Below are 20485 nucleotides of genomic sequence, written 5' to 3' on the forward strand. Positions count from 1 at the left end.
CTGCGTCAGAACGTCGACTTCCCTTGGCAGAGCGCTGGAAAGAAGCTCAGCACCCTGGCAGGCGAGTCCCTAAATACGTAGATGCAGCCCCGCCCAGCACAGGCTCTGCCCACCAATCTGCAACTTGTCCAATCCGGTTGAGGGAGAGTAGGGTGTGTGACCACCCCCTGTGATCACATGACCCCTAAGAGGCTGGCCACAGCAGGGTGTGGCAACCACAGGGCTTGGCCAGTTACAGAGGCCCTAAGGCCACTGGACCCCTGGGGTGCTGTGTCTCCAGAGGCCCTTCAGACTGGCGTGGCACCTCCTCAGTCTACACTAGCATGCGACTGGGATGAATGGAGACATTACTGGCACCTGCTCGAGCAAATGCATGAGTAACAGGATGTGTGTTGATCAAGTGATCAAGTGGTATCTTGGTTCGGTCATCCTGAGACGTTAGAGTCATGCTGAGGGGATGGTGGCGATTTTGGATGGTGGAAGCACGTGGCTGCTAGGGGCTCTGCTTGGGAGGACACAGGCCAACTCTCCAATTTACCCAGTCTGTTCAGCCATGCATGGGTCCAAGCTTTTCTGTGGTTTTTGATCTCTTTCAAGATTTATTTAGGGGTCCCTGAAGCAAGGCCGGAGTAGCGCTTACAGGGTGCTGTGGAGTTGGTTCCAGGGGTGACGGCCAGTGCTTCCGTGTGTATTAGGAAGTCAGCGGGGGTAGCCCATCTCAACTCCATGAATGCCAGGAGATTTCAGTCACAAAACCCACATACCAGCATTTTCAGCAGATCTTACCTTGGTGAGGTCCGTCCTGAGACGGTGGAGTCAGGACAGGAGTATGGCAGCGAATTTGGATTCCGGAAACAAGCAGCTGTTGGTAACTTCCTGTTGCTATTCTGAAATCTGGACCCTTACTGACGCAGTCACTGGGGTTACCTGGCTGAAGGGGGAATGCCGGTGACCACTGGCCACCAGGATTTTCAGATCTCTGAGTTCCCCTTGGGATCAGAAGATGGGAGGGTGAGCTGATGTCTCAGTCTGATGGTCACACAACACACAAATCACAGCCGGATGTTTTAAACACAGAAACCTTTAATCCTCACTGAAAATGCACTAAACCAATAGGAAAGGAAATTACACACAAGCCACATTCCTTTCCTCTGCCATGTCGCAGGGCGGTGTGGTAGGGGACCCCCATGGCAGTAGAGTTTGCACCCCCATATTTCTCGAAATAAAAAGGAGCCCTGGGTTCTGACTCTTCAGATTTCATGTTCATTCTGGTTGCTGCAGATCAAGTTTGACCTGGGTGCGATCACTGAGTCACACAGTTCATGCTCCCAGAGAGGCGCCTCTATTCCCTTCTTCTCTTCTTGCCTTCATGCTCACGTTCCTTGGGGCGGCTGCTATCTGAAGGTCTTTTACAGGCACCGTGCTGATTGGCTTCTTCCAGAAACTTGTCCCTGCCAAAAGGATCTTTTTCAAACTGAACTGCTCCCTCTTGGCCTCGCTGCTTACTCTCTGGACAAGAAGACTCCTTCTCGGGAACAGATCTGTTGGTTCAGAGGACCTTAGGAGACACAGGGAACCACCCCGGCTGGGCACGTGGGGTAAACGCCTCCCAGCTACAGTCTAGTTGTGCTACGAGGGGCTTGGTCCTGATCTAAGTGGTGTTTTTCCTGGAGTTTTTTTTCCTTTTGGGTCACACCTGGCGATGCACAGGGGTTACTCCTGGCTCTGCACACAGGAGTTACTCCTGGCAGTGCTCAGGGGACCATATGGGATGCTGGGAATCAAACCCGGGTCGGCTGCGTGCAAGGCAAACGCTCTACCCGCTGTGCTATCTCTCCAGCCCCAAGGAGTTTTGCACAATAAAGTGAAGCTGGGTGTCTTGCAGGAAGGTTTAGGATATGCAGAGTGGTCAGCTGAGATGGAACTTCCCCCAGAAGCCTGCCAGGAGAAACTGAGGCCCGTCCTTGAGCCCCTGAATTGGGCAGAGAAACAGCTCTGCAATTCCCATCAGGAGTCCCCACCCTCTCAGCTCTGAGGGTTCAGCAGCTCCGGACCCACACGGTAGCCCCTTGGCTGCAGCCCAGAGGGAACTGACATCAGCGGGTCCCCTGTTTCCCAGACCCCCGATCATTCAGCTCCCCTGCCCTGACAGCCCCACCCAATCCGCTGCCAGAAGACTCCGAAGGCCTCAGGCTCTTGCCAGGGAGAAACATCCGGCTTGCCTCCTTTGTTCTTTTTAGTCAGGTGACCCCGGAGTCCACTTTACTATCTCTAGGTGATTTCATGAAGCAGATCAAGGGAATCCGAAGGAAGAGACCAGGGCCTCAGCAAGGACTGGGAAACTCATGGCCTGGCCCTGCACTGGACAGAGGGAGAGAGGGAGAGAGAGAGAGAGACAGAGAGAGAGAGAGAGAGGAATGATTCCTTGCAGAGCCAGGATTAACCTCTGAGATAGATCTTGGCAACCCCTGCCCTTGCAAACAGTGAGGCCGCAGCTTCCCCTTACACAGCTCCTGCTACTTTCCCAGCAACAGGCTACAACCATGCCCACCTGGGTTTCTCCTACCTCACCCGCCCACGTGGGAAGCTGGGCCCGGAGCCCCTGACCACAGAACCCTGGTGCTTGGGACTCCTGGGCCCCAGCAGAGACAGGCCTGGAGCAGAGCAGCTGCCGCTGGTCCCTCAGGATTAGCCGCAGCTCATGAGGCTTCATGTGGCAGCTGAACCCACACCTCACGGGTGCCCCACGCCCAAGGCCGCCTGCCCGGTGCTGACACCAGCAGCTTATCTCAACTGGCTAACTCTGAAGCCTCTTTGCCTTCCTGCAGAAAGCAAAAAAAAAAAAAAAAAAAAAAAAAAGAAAGAAAGAAAAAGGAAGGGGGAGCTGCAGAGGAGTCTGGGATTGTTCAGGACTGCCTTGAAGACTGAGATCAACAGGCCATGTGCATGCAAGGTTCTCCCAGGACACTCAGCAGCAGTGTCTTTTTTCATGCCCTGGAGGCACAGACAGGGTGTGGACACCAAGCCGGCCCCGCCTTAGCCCCACCAGGTGACCCAATCAGGTCCTGCCACACCCTGTCTAGCACCCACCCTCCAGGTTTGCATGAAAGCTCTTCCCCATCAGGACCTAGAAGAGCATCCCTGGAGCCTGTCCAGCTGAGCGCAACCCACTGTGGCAGGGAGGCTTCCTGGCTCAGCATGATGGATCCAAGCCTGTGGAGAGAACGGGAGCTATTCAAAAAACGAGCTCTTCCCACTTCTGGTGTTGAAAACAGATCAGGAACTGCCGGCTCATCATCATCATCACCAAAGAAGAAGAAAGCAAAACTCGAAGAAGGAGGTTCATCAGGCACTAACCAAAATTCTGATCAGAGTAACAGATCATTGAACGTGAAAGCTTTGTCGGGAAGCTCTGGATATAAGTTTGGTCTTCTTGCGAAGATCGTGAATCACATAAAACACGGCATCAGAGAGGAGACACACACCCTCTCACTTTGGAAGAAATTCTGGATGAAATACAGCATTTAGATATCGGACTCACACAGAGACAGTGGCTTTCGAGTGAGGCTTTAGTCAAGAATCCCAAAATTGAAGCCATCAACGGGAAGTATGCCTTCAAGCCCAAGCACAGCCTGAAAGGTAAGAAGGGCCTGCTCCGGCTCTTACAGCAGCATGAGCAGCGAGGCCTGGGAGGGATTCTTCTGGAAGACCTAGAGGAGGGACTGCCCAAGGCCCAGAAGGCTCTCGAGGCCTTAGGGGACCAGATACTAGTTGTCAACCGACCTGATAAGAAGAAAATTGTTTTCTTCAACGATAAGAGCTGTGAATTGTCTATCGATGAGGAGTTTCAGAAACTGTGGAGGAGTGTACCTGTGGATTCCACGGATGAGGAGAACATTGCAAAGTACCTGAGGCATCGGGGTATTTCCTCCATGCAGGGTTCTGCAGCCAAGAAAGTGGCCCCTGTCCAGAGAAGTGCAAAGCCCGCTGTGCAGAAGAAGCAGAGCTGGAAGATGCAGAACGAGCACTTGGCGGGAGTGCTGAAGGAGTGCTCGAGCTCGGCGCCTGGGAAGTAGTGGCCGGTGCTGGCCAAGCTGAGTCACCCAGAGAATCACCAGCGCTGTAGGAGTCGTGACCTGGAGATGACCGCATTCCTTCTCACCTTCTTCTGACTGAGGAGAGGAGCGTCTCACAGTCAAACCTTGGCAGGAGCCCGTGGGAAGCAACTGTGCTCTGGAAACCTGGTCCTCTACGCTGAACCTTGGAACTTCCTGGGGGAAGCTGCTGAGCTACAGGGGTCGCCTGACCACGCAGCCCTGTGGACGGGGCATGTGGAGGGAACGGGAATTGAGTATAGCTAATCCTTTTTCCTACTGGCTTAGTATGTAGCGTGTTTTCAATTAGGAATAAAAGTTTCTCTGTTTAAACCATCTTGCTGGACTTTGTGTGTGGGTGACCATGAGACTGAGATGTCAGCTCCCCCACCCATCTTCTGATCCCAAGGGGACCTCAGAGACCTGAAAATCCTGGTCACCCATTGGCCCAGTGTCCCACTGCACAGTATGCTTGACCTTGAGATTGTATAGTTTTCTCCTTAAAGTTTCAAAAGCAGGGGGCTGGAGTGATAGCAGAGTGGGGAGGGCGTTTTTTTGCCTTGCTTGCTTCAGACCTGGGTTAGATCCCCAGCACCCCATAGAGTCCCCCGAGATGTGCCAGGAGTAATTCCAGAGCACAGAGCCAGGAGAACCCCTGAGCATCACTGGGTGTGACCCAAAAGGCAAAAATAAATAAAAATTAAAATTAAAAACAATTTTAAAAAAGTTCAAAACAGAAATGAAATGATGACCTCTTTGGAGGGAATGGGACTGCCACAAGCATGGACCATTCTGAGGGTCACTGGAACTATCTTAGCCTCAAGCTGTCTTGGTTCATGACCTGGAAACACCCATACCCATTGGCCCTGTGCCCAGGGAGGGACCTGACTCCACTTTTTTCCAAAGAGAAACATCCGGCTTCCCATCTGTGATGGAGACTAGATTGAACTTGCTTTAGAGAACTTACTCTTTAGACCTCTACCTCAACAGAAACTAGGTATGTGCTCTGGAAAAGTCCAGCAGAGTCTGGAGTAGCAGTACTGCTGCAATTTCTCCCCTCAGGTTCTTTGTAACCCAAGCAACAGAAGCCGATGGACTGCAAGATGACCGGTGTTATGGCTCTATCATGTGTCCCTGGAAGCCAGCCAAGGGCCTCTCTGCAGCTGACCTCTGGGAAGGGGCAGCAGCGTTATGCTGATTGCCTGTGCCCTGTGGGAACAGGGATTGGGGGTGACCAATCAGGTCACCTACTTAGGTCAACAGGGTATGTGATGGGGACCTTGAGGTCTAATCATCTGGCCCCTCCCAAGTTACTTCTTATCTGTGACAAAGTAACTCATTCCATAGACAGGATGGCTCCTGGGGTATCTTCAGAGTCTTTCATTGGCAGGAGTTGGCCAGAATTTCCATAAAATTAGTCTCCGATGTCCTGCTCTCCCGTGGGACAGAGGTGTGTGCCAAGGACAACCTTCCCATGGCACTGCAGTCCATAATGTTCAACGTCATGAGAGACAAAGGCACAACATCAGACGTTCTTTTTTCAAGAGGATGTGCATCTTCAAGCTGTCCCACACAACTCTAGTAATTAAAACATCATGGTACAGGAAAAAAGGACTGACTCAGATCAGTGGGTTAGAATCTAAAATTTAGAGCCAGATCCTCAGGTATACAGACAGCTAATCTGATCAAGGGGCAGAAGATGTGAGTAGAACAAGGAAAGCCTCTTCAACAAGTGATGTTGAGAAAACTGGCCAGCCACATGCCAAAAAAAATAAACTCAGGCCCCTTTCTGAAACAAAACACAAAAGTAAGTCGAAATCAATTAGACTTGAATTGAGAAGATCTTAGGAGAACATGAGTGGAACTCTCCATGACATTGGCGCTAGATGCATCTCTATGGAGTCAAGGCATTGACCAAACAAACAGAGCAAATATAAACAAGTGGGACTACATTCAAAAGCTTCTGATTTCAAGGGAAGTGGTGCCCAAAATACAGACACCTAGGGAGCTGGAGGGAAGGGGCCCCTAAGACAAGTAGAATCTCTCTGCTGAGCCCTAAGGTGCCCCTGCTCACACAGAAACTCAGACGAAGACAGTGGGACAAAAATCAGCAGGGGTTCCGCACGGAGCCCAGAGGGCTCTGCCAACAAGGGACCAGGAAAGAGCTGAGGACCTGTCAGGTCTATTCTGGGTCACTCAACCCCACGTCGCCTCCCTGCAGAAAGGGGGAGTCAAAGATAAGTCTGGGATTATTCAGAACGATCCTGAGGAGTGAGATTATCAGGCCATGAGCATGTAAGGCTCTCCCAGGACACACAGCAGAAATAGCCTTTTCTCATTCCCTGGAGACACAGAGAGAGTGTGGACACCAAGCTGGGCGCACCCTAGTCCTACCCAGTGACCCAGGCAGGCCTGCCTCACCCTGTCTGGCACCCACCTTTCTCACTTTCGTAAAAGCCCTTACCCCTCCAGAAGTGGAAGAGCATCCCTTTGAAAGCATCCCTCTGAGAGTTTCCCTATGAGATGGTACCTTGGAGAGCACCCGTCTGAGGGTGTGCCTCTGAGACTGAGACTTGGAAGTTGCTGCATTGGTCCAGGAAAGCCCAAGATGAGGTTGCTACTGAGCGCTGGTGCCCGTGTGACAGAGCAGAAGGGCAGCACTCTGTTTTTGACTGGCCCTCCCTGGTCCTCCCTGCATGCCAACAGAACATAAAAATGGCAACCCAGCCTCCCCTGTTGGAGTCAGCACTGCAGCAATCACGATTTCGGGCCCAGGCACACTTAGGAAACAGCTGCGCGTCAGGTTAGATGGTACTTCTTGGGAAAGCAGCCTGACTATGCCCCCCGGAGTCCTCAGAGAATGAGGATGGACCATGTCTGTTCTCTCCAAAAACCCAGGAGCAAGTGGCATCTCGTGAGGCCTGGGAGGAAGATCCCCAAGAGACCCTCACCTCCAGAGTCTGCAGAACCGCATCACTGAGACGCAGTAGCACGATTAGCCCGACATCATCGGGAAACCGTGGAAGCAGGAGGAACAGGAGAAAGGGACTCAGAGGCAGAAGGACAGGCCGGGCATGTGGCACAGGCAGATAGCAGCGAAGGACACGGCGAGGGAGCGGGTGAGGAAGACAGGTGCAGCCCCTTCCCAAGCCCGTCTTGGTCTCAAAGAAGGACCGAGGGGTAGTTTCACAACACGAGGCCCCGACACAGAGGCCGTGGGTGACCCCCCAGCCTGTGTTTGTGACCAACAGTTTGTGATGAAAGTTGTCTGGTCCAACAATCTAAAATGAACTAGAATGTCCCAGGTCTTAAAGGCGCAAATTGCTGCCGACGCCCTCATCCCTTTGGGTCGGGCTGAGATTTGCCCAGGGGTCCCGTCAGTTCCACCTCTTGCAGCTCTCTCTGGACCCACCGTGTCTTCACAAAAGCAGAATCTGAGGAACAGCATCTTCTAGGCATATTCCATCATTGGATGCCCAGCTGTGCTGCCAGGAGGGAACTCACCAAGGTTTGTGTAATGGTTTGCATGCATAGTAAAAGAGATGGGACATTCTGGCTCTTTTTTAAACTTTTATTACTGAAATACCATGAGGTACAGTTGTAGACTTACAAATTTTTGCTCTTGGGTTTCGGTTATACAATGATTGAGTATCTATCCCTCCCCCAGTGCCCATTCCCCACCTCCAAGGCTCCCAGCATCCCTCCCACCCCACCCCTGTGGCAGGGCATTCCCGTTTGTTTTCTCTCTCCTTTTGGGTGCTGTGGTTTGCAAAAGAGCCATTGAGTGGCAATCATGTTCGGTCTATAGTCTATTTTCAGCATGCGTCTCTCATCCTGGGAGGGTCCTCCCAACACCCTTTACTTGGTGCTTCCCTCTCTATCTGAGCTGCCTTCTCCCCCAGCATGTGTGGCTGGACTCCAAGCCATGGAGTGAACCTCCTGGTACTTATCTCGGCTATCATTCTGGCTCTTTAATCTGACCATTCTCCAGCTCCCAAGTCACTATTTTGTTCTCAAGTTTCTATTTCTAGGAATATGGTACAGTTCCCCTACTACAGTGCATTGCCAAGGTGCCAATCCGGGTGTCCTCAAGGACCTCCCATGTCTGTCCATAGTTTCCAATCTCCTCTTTGTCTCTCCAGAATGACCGCTCTCCCGGACTATTACCGGGCATTCTTGCTGCCAGCCCTTCGCCCCTTCAGATGGGTATTTACAGTCTGGCCTAGTGCTTCCTCACAGAATAGCTTCTATGGTGCCCGATTGTCCACCCAAACCAGCCCAGCAGAGGTTTTGTGTGTGTCCTTTTGTGATTTGGTTCCAATCTCCCCTTGGTGTTCTTGTCCTGTGTCAGACAAGATGACAAGAACAGCTGTTCTCTGCGGGCTCATTTGTAAGCTGTAGGAAAGGGTAAAGATGGCCTGGACCAGTCCCCACGCACAGGGGCCACTGTGCAGCCCAGTGAAGGAGCCCTTAGCAAGAGCGACTTCTTCACAGTTCTGGAGGTCCAAGGGCCATATTCTTCTTATGAGATCACTTTAATCACTTACCACTTAACTTCCCGTTAGTCGTCGATTTGCTCGAGCGGGCACCAGTAACGTCTCCATTTGTCCCTGTCGCATGCTAGTGTAGCCCAATGGCATCTGTTCGCTCCAGGAAAATGAAGGGCCTCAAACCGATCGTTCATGATCTTGACGAAGAAGGCTGACCATCTGGAAGGTGGGCGGCCACGCGGTCTTTTGACATCCCGTGGAATCCAGTCGGTAACAGCTCTAGTCCAGCGGTCGTCTTTAAATCTCATTACGTGACCAGCCCATTGGATTTTCGACACCTTGGCAAATGAGACAGCGTCCCTGATTCTTGATCATCGACGGATGTCAGAACTCCGGATTCTTTCTCTCATTTGAGTGAAACATGATATTCCAAGCATAGCTCTTTCAATTCCTCTTTGGGAGACCCGAATAGCATTCTCATCCTGTTTGCATAGGGTCCGGGTCTCTGAGGCATATGTTAATGCAGGAAGAACAGTGGAATCAAAGAGATGTGCCTGGAGCCGGAGGTTCTTCGTCCTCTTAGCTATTTCTTCGACGCTCTTGAATGCGTTCCAAGCCGCTCTCTTCCTCCTGCGCAGCTCGGGTGCCAGGTCATTTGTCATGTTGACCTCTCGACCTAGGTACACATAGCTGTTGCATTCGGAGATGGTCGTTCCGTTGAGAGCGAATGGGGCATCAGGAACGAGGCTGTTTCTCATAAACATTGTCTTCGTAAGATTCAGCTGTAGTCCTACCTTTCCACACTCACGGTCAAAGTCGGCCAGCATTTGTGCCGCTTGGCTGATGTTTGGTGTTATTAAAACAATGTCATCAGCAAAGCGGAGGTGGTGTAGTTGCCGACCATCTATCTTCACTCCCATTCCTTCCCATTCCAGTCGTCGCATGATGTTCTCGAGGGTGGCACTGAAGAGTTTCGGTGAAATGGTATCACCCTGCCGCACCCCTCTCTTGACATCAACGATCACTTCTTTGTAGAATGGTGAGATCCTGGTAGTGAATCCGCAATACAGCTCACGGAGGATCCTGATGTATTGGGCTTGAATGCCCTGATTGGCTAGGGCTTCAATGACCGCTTCCATCTCAACAGAATCAAAGGCCTTCTTTAAATCAATGAACGTTAAACAGAGCGGCATCTTGAACATTGACGAGGAATATGATCGACTGGTTCAGCACCTCCATGAATGTGCGAGGAATGCCAAGAGAGAGATAGCCATAAAAAATCGCCTATCTTCGAAAACTCTTGAGCTAATTCGCCAGCGTGGTTTGGCGCATGCCTCAGGCAACCGCAAGCTAACGTCCGAGCTCGCAAAGCAGTGCAGAGATGCGATCAAGGAAGACCTCAAAGAGAGAAGAGCAGAAGTACTGGTAGATGCGGCAGAAGCCGGGAAAAGTATTCGTAACGCCCGCCTGTCCTTCGCCAACTATAAGACCAAGATGACTGCCCTCCGACGTCCTGATGGATCCATCACATCCTCCAGAATGGCAATGGAGAAGATTATCCATGACTTCTACTCAAATCTCTTCGATAGCCATGTCCACTTGCCGACATACCAAATTCCACAGGATGGATATGTCGTTCCCAACGTTCTCCCTTCCAAAATCCGACACGCCATTTCGTCGGTAAAGAAACAAACAGCACCCGGCCCAGACAAGGTCAGACCTGAACACCTGAAGAACCTGCCGTCAGTACTCATCAATACACTGGCTCTGCTCTTCACTCGCTATCTGTCTGAATGCAAGGTTCCGTCCCAATTGAAAACCAGCAGGACCGTACTACTGTTCAAGAAGGGAGACATCCATGACATTGGCAACTATCGCCCGATCTGCCTATTGTCTGTCATCTACAAGTTGTTCACTCGAGTCATCCTAAATAGGATTGGCAGAACACTAGATGAAGGACAACCATGCGAGCAAGCAGGGTTCCGCAAAGGATTCAGCACCATCGACCATATCCACACAATAACCAAGCTCATTGAGGTTTCTCGGGAGTTCAAGATGCCGCTCTTCTGAGATAAGCATGCCGAATTTGGAGCCAGACATTAAGAGTTTGCAGATCAAAGCTTTAGCATTCCTTTTTTCCAACTCCATAAACAAGACCTTATAAAAACAATTCCTTGAGAAACATAAAGTGTTTCATTCATTGATGGGACTTCAGGAGGAAGGAAAACACATACTTTAAGAGTGTTGAACTCAGAAGTCACAGTATAATCAATGAGAAAGCAGAGATGAAAAATGGTCCTCTCTGTCCCCAAGATGAGCCTGGGCTTTTTTTGCCTCCGACATATAAGCATTTTATGTTTGCATTAAGATTTTTAGTACCCTATTAAGGCAAAGTCATTCCTCCTGGGGAATTTGACTGTGAGGAAATCTCTGCCAGTGGGCCGATCTCACTGTCCGAGTTTTCTTTGGGAGAGCACTTCCTGAATCCATCAATAAATGCTTTAAATGCAACCTTCACTCTAGCCTTGGGATTTCCTGGAAACTTTCTTGCCTGCATTGTAATACAGACCACATGACCTGGACTCTCATCTTCGTGCTGGGAGGCAGCAGCAAGAGTGCAGAGCAAGTGGTAGGCCTCCACGGGCGAGGACTCAGCTCAGCTCATGTCTGGCGGGTTAGGCACACAGCGGGGGGAGCAGAGAGTGTCCCAGCTGAGTTGTTTTCCCTCAGTGTGTTGTTTCATTTGTTTATAGAGAAGGTGGGTTGTTCAGGATGTTAATGGGCTCTTTTGAGATGTGCTTCTTGGTCGTCTATCTGTCCACTTGAATCTTTCTCCAATAGATCCTGGCAACAGTCAATGAGAATTCATGGCCAAGAGTGAACCACCAAGGAGCAGATGTGGTTACATGGCTGGGAAGAGAAATGCATTGAAGAGAGCGGCTGTCCTGCCACGCCGTCAATGTCCCAGCCTTTGAGAAGGTACACTTTGAGAAGGTACACTTTGAGAAGGTACACTAGGGGTCATCCTGCAGGCCGCCGGAGCCTCAGATCAGGAGGCAACACCCAGAAGCCTTCTCGGGGTTTTAAAAGTCCAATTCACAAAAGTTAAATAATAATAATAATAAAATTTTTTAAAAAAACCACCAACACAATTCTGATTCCAATCACTAATCCCCAGAAGCTAATGGAAAGGACTCTCAGGCTTTTCTGTAGACCTGGGAGAGTGGAATCACCTCTGTTGGGGTCCTCACAGCAGAGGGAGAGGTAGAGTGAGAAATGGGAGTGCTGGGCTTGATTCCCAGCACCTCAGAGTCCCTGAGTGTGGCACTCCTTCCACCGGGACGATCATTGATGTTACCTGAGAGATGGTTCAGCCTGTAGCGCACTGGACTTGCATGCCCAGGACCTGGGTTCTATCCCTGGCATCCCATATCGTCCCCGAGTACCACCAAGAGTGATTTCTGAGTGAAGAGCGAAGAGTGGCCCCCTGAGCATTGGGGGGGGGGGGGGGGGGTTGTGACCCGAACAACTATGTTCAGCTGAATAAGTCAGAGGAGAAGGAGAAAATCATAGGACATCACTCCTCTGTGGGTGACAGAGAAAAGACACGGGATTAGACAGTATCTGGTTATGATAGTTTCTTGGTCTTGCTCAGACTAGGAGTGACACAGGACGCGCCCATCAGACCCAACCATGTTCATATGATTGTAATCACTAGGTTCCAGTCTAAGCAGCCCAAATGGAGCCTGTTTTATCCATACAGGGCTGGGGTATTGTGCGATAGAGCTTAGATTAGCTCATCCTCCCACCGGGAGAGATATTTATATGCAGACACAGGTACACATGTGTGCCAATGTGAAGGAAACAACCCCGCCAGCAAGGTAAGCTTCATTCCAGGCAATGGCATGCGAATTCGTGCAGCTATTTTCCAATCAAGTCGTTCTATTTAAATATCACACCGGTGCTCTGTGGGGCCAGAGCCTTGGGCCTCACCAAAACAGGGACAGGTCAGAGGACACTGTGCTCACCTTCAGGTCAAGACACAGAACCACGGGACAAGGAACCCTGCTGCTAATTTCATTACACTCTGATTTGCTTAATCACAAGTTTCCACTTTATTAATAAAAGTTTTCATTTATTAAGCACTGCTATGGGGCTAACCTTGTGTCCGTTCTTTTCATGAATTATCTTATTTAATTCTCTTATCGGATCCATCAGCCCCATTTTACATCAGAGGAACCTGATTGAAAGAAGATGAATTAACATGCCCAAGGTCAGACAGCTTGTGCATGGCAACACAGATTTTGTCCTGGGAATTCTTTTCCAGAGACCATAATTAACATGTCTAATTTGCCCAGTAAAGGACACAGGGAAGAGAGAGAGGCCTATCGCCGCAAGAAGTAAATCAGTTCATGCCTAAAGGGATTAACTGATGGATAAATTATTTGAAAATTACCAAAAGTTTGCCATAAGAGTCATTAGCAGGGCTGGAGCAATAACACAGCGGGTAGGGCATTTGCCTTGTACGTGGCCAACCTGAGTTGATTCCCAGAATCCCATATGGTCCCCTGAGCACTGCCAGGAGTAATTCCTGAGTGCAGAACCAGGAGTAACCCCTGTGCATCGCCCGGTGTGACCCCCCCAAAAAAAGGCCAAAAAAATAAGAGTCATTAGCATGCAGAGTCAGATCTTGCTGCCTGTGGAATAATCTAAGAGTCGCACAAACACCTCCCCACCGACGGCTGCCAGCCCGGATCTCTGTAGTTGCTAATTTTCTGGGTAAGTTCTGCCCTGGAAACCAGGAGGAGCCTGGGGAAAGGAGCTGAGACGCATGTCAGATGTTCTGTGGAATGACAGGGTCCTGAGGGGGGATCTGCTGCTGCACTCCAGGGCTGTCCAACCTGCTTCCTCGTACACAGGGCTTCAAAACAGCTCCTTGCTCAGAAAGCCTCCCCATGATGCCCTGGAGAGTGTCCAGAGTGATTCGAGTGGTCGAGACAAATACAGTCTAGTACGAGTCTTAGGAAATGAAGTCAGTGATACAACAGCAAATCCTTCGCCCTTCTTCTGAGGTATAAAATAACCTCTAAATCACTCTTTCATTTACCAGGCCCAGAGAACCTTCTTATCCTGAAGGTTCTGACACAGGTCAGAAACCACAGAGCTGCTCGAAGGCACTCAGCGAGGAGAACTAGGAGGAATTTTGAGCTCACAAGGAAGTACGTTCTCTGGCTCTGTAGCTGCAACTGTAGGCCTGGGGGTGCTGTGGGCAAAGTGCTCTTGCCCGTGGCCTCTGATGCTGTTGGGGCCTCATAGTGTCCCTCCACTCGAAGAAAACCATTTCTGGAAGCCCTGACTCCTGGTACTTGTAGGTGCCAACTTTGGGAGCTGTAACCAAGTCAGGGTCACACTGAATTCAGCTGAGTCCTGACCCAACACGGCGGGGCTGTCGAACAGGGTAAACGGACAGGGCCTCCTGTGAGGCAAGACAGACAGAGGGGCTGCGCGCTGGACAGTACAGGGGCTAGGTCCTTGCACTGTGCGTGTTGTGATACTGATTCTACCCCTGGCACCACATTTGGTCCCCAGAGCACAGGGCCTGGAGTGGCCCCTGAGAGTTTCCAAGTGTGGCCCCCAAACCAGGCTAAAACAAGAAACTCCAAGGATCCAGATGGTACTGGAAGCTTCCTGAAAAGCACTGGACTAAGTCCCCTCCCTCCCCTGCAGCTGGCCCGAGCCAAGCCCTTCCTGTGTGGGAGTGGATGGACGAAGAGGCCCTTCCAGGGAGAGGGAGCCGCTGTGCTCAGAGGCTGGAGACGCACCTGCTCCCCAGCCGGGCCCTCCTGCACCAAGAGGGCTGCTGGGGCAGATGGGCCGGGAGCCGCGCGGGAAAGCCGCTGCTCGGCTGCCTGATGAGCTCCTTTTGCCTGCTCACACCCCCTCCTTGCCAGCTTTGTTAAGTGCCATCTCCCTTGGCTTCAGTGGACAGCGTTATCTCTGCCCCCGGGCATCTGAATACTAGTTTTTTCTTTTGCAAATATGCGAACATTTATCCACTTTCTAGTGCCTGTGACCCGGACCCATGTTCCAGCCCCTGACCTCCTCAGTTGCTGCTGTTTTCTTTGCTGCCACGGGCTCAGGAGGGGGCAAGGGGCTCCCCTGAGGCCCTGAAACGCAGTGACACAGAGGGAGGGATCGGGAGGAACCCAGATTAGGTGCCATATCTGAGTGGGGTCCCCAATGTTTGGAGGGCATGTGGGGGTGTGGACAGAGGGAACAGGTCCCAGGGAGGGCGTGTGATGGTTTTGCCTCTGGCCAGGGCTGAGAGTCCCGACAACCATGGCTGGAGCCCCCTTTTCACCAAAACAAACACACAAAAGACCAGCAAGATGCCTTAAACAGAGAAACCTTTATTCCTAAATGAAAACGCACTAAACCAATAGGAGAGGATTATATACAGGCCACATTTGCTCCCTGTGCCATGACCCAGGGTGTTGTGTAGGGGACCCCCATGGCAGCAGAGTGTGCCACCCCATACTTCTCGAAATGAAAAGTAGGCCTAGGTTCTGACCCTCCAGATTTAGTTTATGTTCCGGTTGCTCCCAAATCAAATGTTGCTATATGGGACTTGTGTCCCTCACTGAGTCACACAGTTCATCCCCCCCAGAGAGGCGCCTCTATTCCATTCTTCTCTTCTTGCTTTCGTGCTCACGTTCCTTGGGACAGCTGCTACCTGAAGGTCTTTTGGAGCCACTGTGTTGTTTGGCTTCTTCCAGAAACTTGTCCAAGCCAAAAGGATTCTCTTCGAACTGAACTGGTCCCTCTCGGCCTCGCTGCCTAGGATCTGAACCAGAAAACTCCTTATTGGGAACAGATCTGTGGGTCTTTCTTCTGGCTTCGAGGTCACCACCATCCGTGTCCTTGTCCGAATTTTTGCTGGGCCTGAAAATGCTGGGGGCCCTACATTTGCCACTTCTCCATGCTTGGTCGTAAACGTTGTATATTCCATCTTCTCCTGCTGCAAAGCCGCTGTCCATCCCCTCGGTTTGGTTGAAGAGCCTCTGGTCGTACTGAATACCATAGGAAGGCCGAGGGTTGGCCACACCAAGTGCAGTCACTTCACTGATATCTCGGTTTTCATGAAATTTAGGCCGTTTCTTGAGCACTGCCCTGGAAAGATTGCGGTCATGCCGTCTCTCTTTTTGCCTGTCATCCCGGATCTCATCCCTCTCGCGTGCGTCTACATTTTCTTCCTCAATGTGAGGTTTGAGGCCAGCTCTCCTCCCCCTGGCTCTCTGGGCCATTTCTCTGAGCATCTCCTCACGTTTCTCCTTTTCTCTCTGAGCCATCTTTCTCTCTACCCGAGCACGCATTTCCACAGCTCCACGAGCCTTCCGGTCGGCGATGTACAGCGCTTCTGCCAGCCGGGAAAAGTTCTCACTGATGCGCACGGTCTGCACTCCCCTTCCATCGGCAGCCAGGCGCTTGTCTAAGGGAACTGTGTAACCCCTCGCGTTCTTCCACTTGGAGATACAAGGAGGAATCTTCCATGCTTGTTGCTCCTTCACAGTCATCTTCCGGCTGGGGGAATGCATGACGGGTGCAGGAGGAGAAGGTGGTCCCTGAGGAATTTTCTTATTAATTTTGAATCTCGGAGGCTCCATGGGATCTTTCTGTATTTGCACCACCTGGATAACCCTCTGTTTGGCTCCTGGGTTGAAAGCTGCTCCTTGCTGAGCTGAAGTGTATTGGATATACTGAGCAGGAACCTGCTTGTCAGCCTCTCGGGGAGGCATGGCGGCAGCAAGCTTCTGAGACACAGACCTCTTGAAGGCTCGTCTGGTCTTTTCTGTTACCTCTCGAATGGCTTCTTCATTGGGTCTCTGGAGGTCTGGGTCATCTGCCTTCGAGGCTTCTTTGGGCACTAGGTCATGGTACTTGCTGTAAATGACCTTGTCTTTGGGCTGTCCTTGTCGAGCAATTGCATCATACTTGATTTTTCCTTCAGTGTCCACCTGAATGGACAGTGCATTTGACATTTTTTCCTTCTGTCCCATAGCCAGTGGATACTGGGCCACGTGGATCTCTGGAAAAGCACCTCCATCTCCAAATTCCTCTAATAAGCGAGGTATCCAACCTTTCCTGTACCCATATGCAGGAGGTTCTCTTCAGGAGGAAACCAGTGAGGTCTTTGGGGACTTCTGGGACCTTGCCTTTTCCTCAGCCTCAGGCGGTTCCTGAGCAAGCTGATTTGGGGCAGGTAAAAATCTGCTGAGCGCCATCTTCTCTGACTTCTCCCAGTGCAAGCGAGCTCTTCTGGGTCTCTCTGGATTCTCCTGTGCTCCCGAGCTTTCTGAGTCTCGTGTTCCTCCTGGTCACTGTCCCTGCTCAGTGATGAGCGAGTCCAGGATGGCCGGGCCACTCTGCTTCTGCTGCAGACCCTCTCAGAGGGATGTGCTCAGGCAGGAGCTCTCAGAGGGATGCTCTTCCACTTGTGGTAGGGGAAGTGCTTTCATGCAAGCCTGGAGGGTGGTTGCCAGACAGTGTGTGGCAGGACCTGGCTGGGTCAGTCAGTCAGGCTAGGAGGGGCCAGCCACCTGTCCACACCCTGTCTGTGCCTCCAGGGAATGGAAAAAAGACAACTCCTTCTATGTGTCCTGGAAGAGCCTTGCATACTCATGGCCTCTGAATATCAACCTCAGATAGTCCTGAACAATCCCAAACTCCTCTGCAGTTCTCCCTTTCTGCATGTAGTGTGTGGGGGGGGAGAGGCGGGTGACCCAAAAGTGACCTGAGAGTCCCTAGGCTCTTTCTTGGGCCCTTGTTTTCAGACTACCCGGGCTGGGTGGGGAAACCCAGGTGCTCTTTGTCCCTCAACTCTGTCTGAGCCTCTGTGTGAGCAGGGGTGCCTGCAGGCCTTGCATAGACTCTGCACTCAGAGACGGGCCCTTCCCCCCTCTAGCGGGCAGTTGCATGGGGGCCCAGTGTGCTCTTGCCCCTTGAACCAGACACTTGAGACCAGCTCAGCTCTGGGCACTGAGAAGGCCCGTGCCCAAGGCACCTCAGGCTCGGGCCCAGAATCAATGCCAGCTGCTTGGCTGTCTTGGTCCGGGCATCCCAAAGCTGGAAACAGTCCACAGTGAGCCAGACCTCTGGGTTCCATGCCTGCAAGGCCCCAAACTCCAAGTTGCCAAAGGCCAGATGGCCTCAGTCGGCCTCTCCTACATGTCTCAAAAGACCCGGCCGGCCGTCTGGAGCCCCATTGCTATTCGGCATCTGAGTGAGAGGTACACGGGTCAGTGCCGGAGCAAGTCAGACCTGGCAATCGTTGACTACATTAATGAGGCTTTGCTTGCTGTACTTAAACTTTGAAGCCATTTGTCCCCACTCCAGGAAGTAGAATTTTGCACGGAGACGGTGGTCTTCTCTCGTTTGGAATTTTGGGACAACAGCGAGATCAGTCAAGCAAAACCATCAATTGATTATGATATAGTTAATTTCATAGTGTAAACATCCACCGGAAGAATCGCATGTTCAACGAATTACCATGGGTGGTCTTGGTGGATATGATGAACTCATTCACTGAGGGCGAATGAATGTTCGTTCCATTCTAGGCCATAGGTCCCAATGTGGAGTTCTTCGGCTGATCTTCTCGGTCCTATCTTGGCATTAAAATCACCAACAATGATCTTGTAGAAAGTGTGGTCTTCTTTTTAGAACTTCTCAGGCTCCATGTAGAATTTCTCAATTTCTGCTTCATCATAATTGGACGTTGGTGTGTTGACAACGAAGATAGAAACTGCCGGCAGTGAGCCACATCTATTCAAGGGTAATCGTCTGATTCAGGTTGTTAGGCATTTGAATGAATCAATACTCATGGTCAAGTTCATGTTGACAAGGACACTGACACCACCAACACATATTCTGTCCATGATCTGAGGAACAGTTACTTCTCCAATGTCGAAAAAGGCGTGATGTGATTGATGCCTTCTAATCTCGGGCAGACCAATGATGCACTTGATCTTTCATGCTTATACCATCAGGTCCTCGATGGATGCATCCAATGCCAGCATACGTGCATTGAAAGTACAGATAGCCTTTTTTGTCCTTGTTTTGCCAGCCTACTTTGGCCTTGAGATTTTATCAGCCTCTCCATCCTCATCCTTCCTACACTACCATATTGGTGGCTCTTTCAGGGTCAGGGGAATGAGACCCGTTGTATTTACTAGTTTTGGCATATCAAATATGCCACGGAAAGCTTGCCAGACTCTCCCATGCGGGCAGGATATTCTCGGCAGTTGCCAGGCTATCCGAGAGTGATAGAGGCTTTTAGGGTGGCCTCTAATCGCCCTTGCAGATGTTCACATGGTTCAAACCATATTTGAACCCTATCAAATATGGTGAGGTAATCTTGGAAAATTTACTTAATACTTGCAGGTATTTGGAGAAACACAGTAAAAGATACTGATTCCAAAACTTAGTACTCTGGGCTCCATGGACAAGGCTACTGGGCTTCTACGGTAAATCCAAGTATCTCCTCAGGCCTAGTTTAGTCCTTCCTTTCCCACGGGGCTCCTGTCTCTTAAGTCACAATGGTTTGCACCAGATGGTGTTTTTATGTTTTCTGAATTGTCCCATTGCGATACCTCGATAGTTTCACTGCTCGCCTTGGGTCCGACCCAGTCCCACAGCAGACCTCTATTTGTGTGGTGTTACGAACTACAGAAACCAAGGCCTGAGTCAAGGAATTATATCGATGCTCAAGAACTATCTCAGAGCCAATCAACTCCCAAACACAAGCAGCACAACATTAATGGTCTCTCTGTCTTTACTGAGCAAAGATCACTGCTCTGTAGTAAATTCTGAAAAGGCCCTAGGGGAAAGAGAAAAGCATATAATTCAGTTCCCAGTCTACAGGGGAAGCTTTGGCCTTGCTAACTGTTTGCAAGAGCAGGGGATGCCAAAGATCTATATCAGAGGTTAGTCCTGGATCTGAAAAGAATCACTCCTCTGTGTGTGTGTGTTCTTGTTTGTATGTGTGTGTGTGTATGTGGTGGTGTGACTCTCCTGGTCTGGTCAGGTGCTAACTACCCCCACAGCTTGTGCTGGGTTTTTGGGCATGTGCATGTGCATGTGAGGGACAGAGTCTCTCTCTGTGCCCGGACCATGGGCACCATTGCTCAGAGGGACCCTCAGACAGAGACAATGGGACAAAGAGCAGAGGGGATCCCCACCCAGCCCTGGGTCTCTTCCGACAATGGTCTAGGAAATAGCTGAGGGCCTCTCACATCTCTTCAGGGTCGCTTGCCTTGTCCCCCATCCCACCTCCCTGCAGAAAGGGGATGCTGCAGATGTGTCTGGGATTGTTCAGGACTGACTGTCCTGGCATGTGAGATTATCAGGCTGTGAGCATGCAAGTCTCTCCCAGGACACACAGCAGGAGTTGAAGTTTTTCATTCTCTGGAGGCACAGACAGGGTGTGGACACAAAGCTGGCCCTGCCCTAGCCCCACCAGGTGACTCAGGCAGGTCCTGCCACACCCTGTCTGGCACCCACCCTCCAGGCTTGCATAAAAGCTCTTCCCCATCAAAACTGGAAGAGCATCCCTCAGAGAGCATCCCTATGATTGCATCCCTCTGAGCACAAGAAGAGCATCTAAGTGAGGCCTGGTGGTTCCTGCATCCCTTCGGAAGCCAAGACTCAAAAGCTCTGCCCAGGACCTTTCCACAGCTGGTGTCCCCAGGGAAGAAGAGAGCTGGAAGCATCTTCCTGAGTGTACCAGAGCACTGCCAGGTACCGCCCAAAAAACAACCAAAAAGATCTTCTCCAGGAAGGGAGAGGGCAGAAGGAGTGGAAGCAGTGGCTCTGAGGCCCTGACACCCAGGTGGGTGGGCAGCTGCT

The 20485-nt window shown here is 51.1% G+C and overlaps 1 protein-coding gene and 1 pseudogene across 1 annotated transcript; one reads left to right on the forward strand and one right to left on the reverse strand.

Moving 5' to 3' along the window:
- The first annotated feature begins 3201 nt into the window (after positions 1-3201).
- LOC130020349 (general transcription factor IIE subunit 2-like) lies at positions 3202-4076 on the forward strand (annotated as a pseudogene).
- An 11185-nt stretch (positions 4077-15261) lies between these two features.
- Positions 15262-16866, reverse strand: LOC130020348 (SNW domain-containing protein 1-like). Its single transcript, XM_056110957.1, is given in 1 exon segment — positions 15262-16866. A coding segment is annotated over 1 exon segment (1605 nt).
- Between the last annotated feature and the right edge of the window lie 3619 nt (positions 16867-20485).

The sequence above is a fragment of the Sorex fumeus genome, unplaced genomic scaffold (assembly GCF_029834395.1).
Source record: "Sorex fumeus unplaced genomic scaffold, SorFum_2.1 ptg000011l, whole genome shotgun sequence".
Lineage (NCBI taxonomy): Eukaryota > Metazoa > Chordata > Mammalia > Eulipotyphla > Soricidae > Sorex > Sorex fumeus.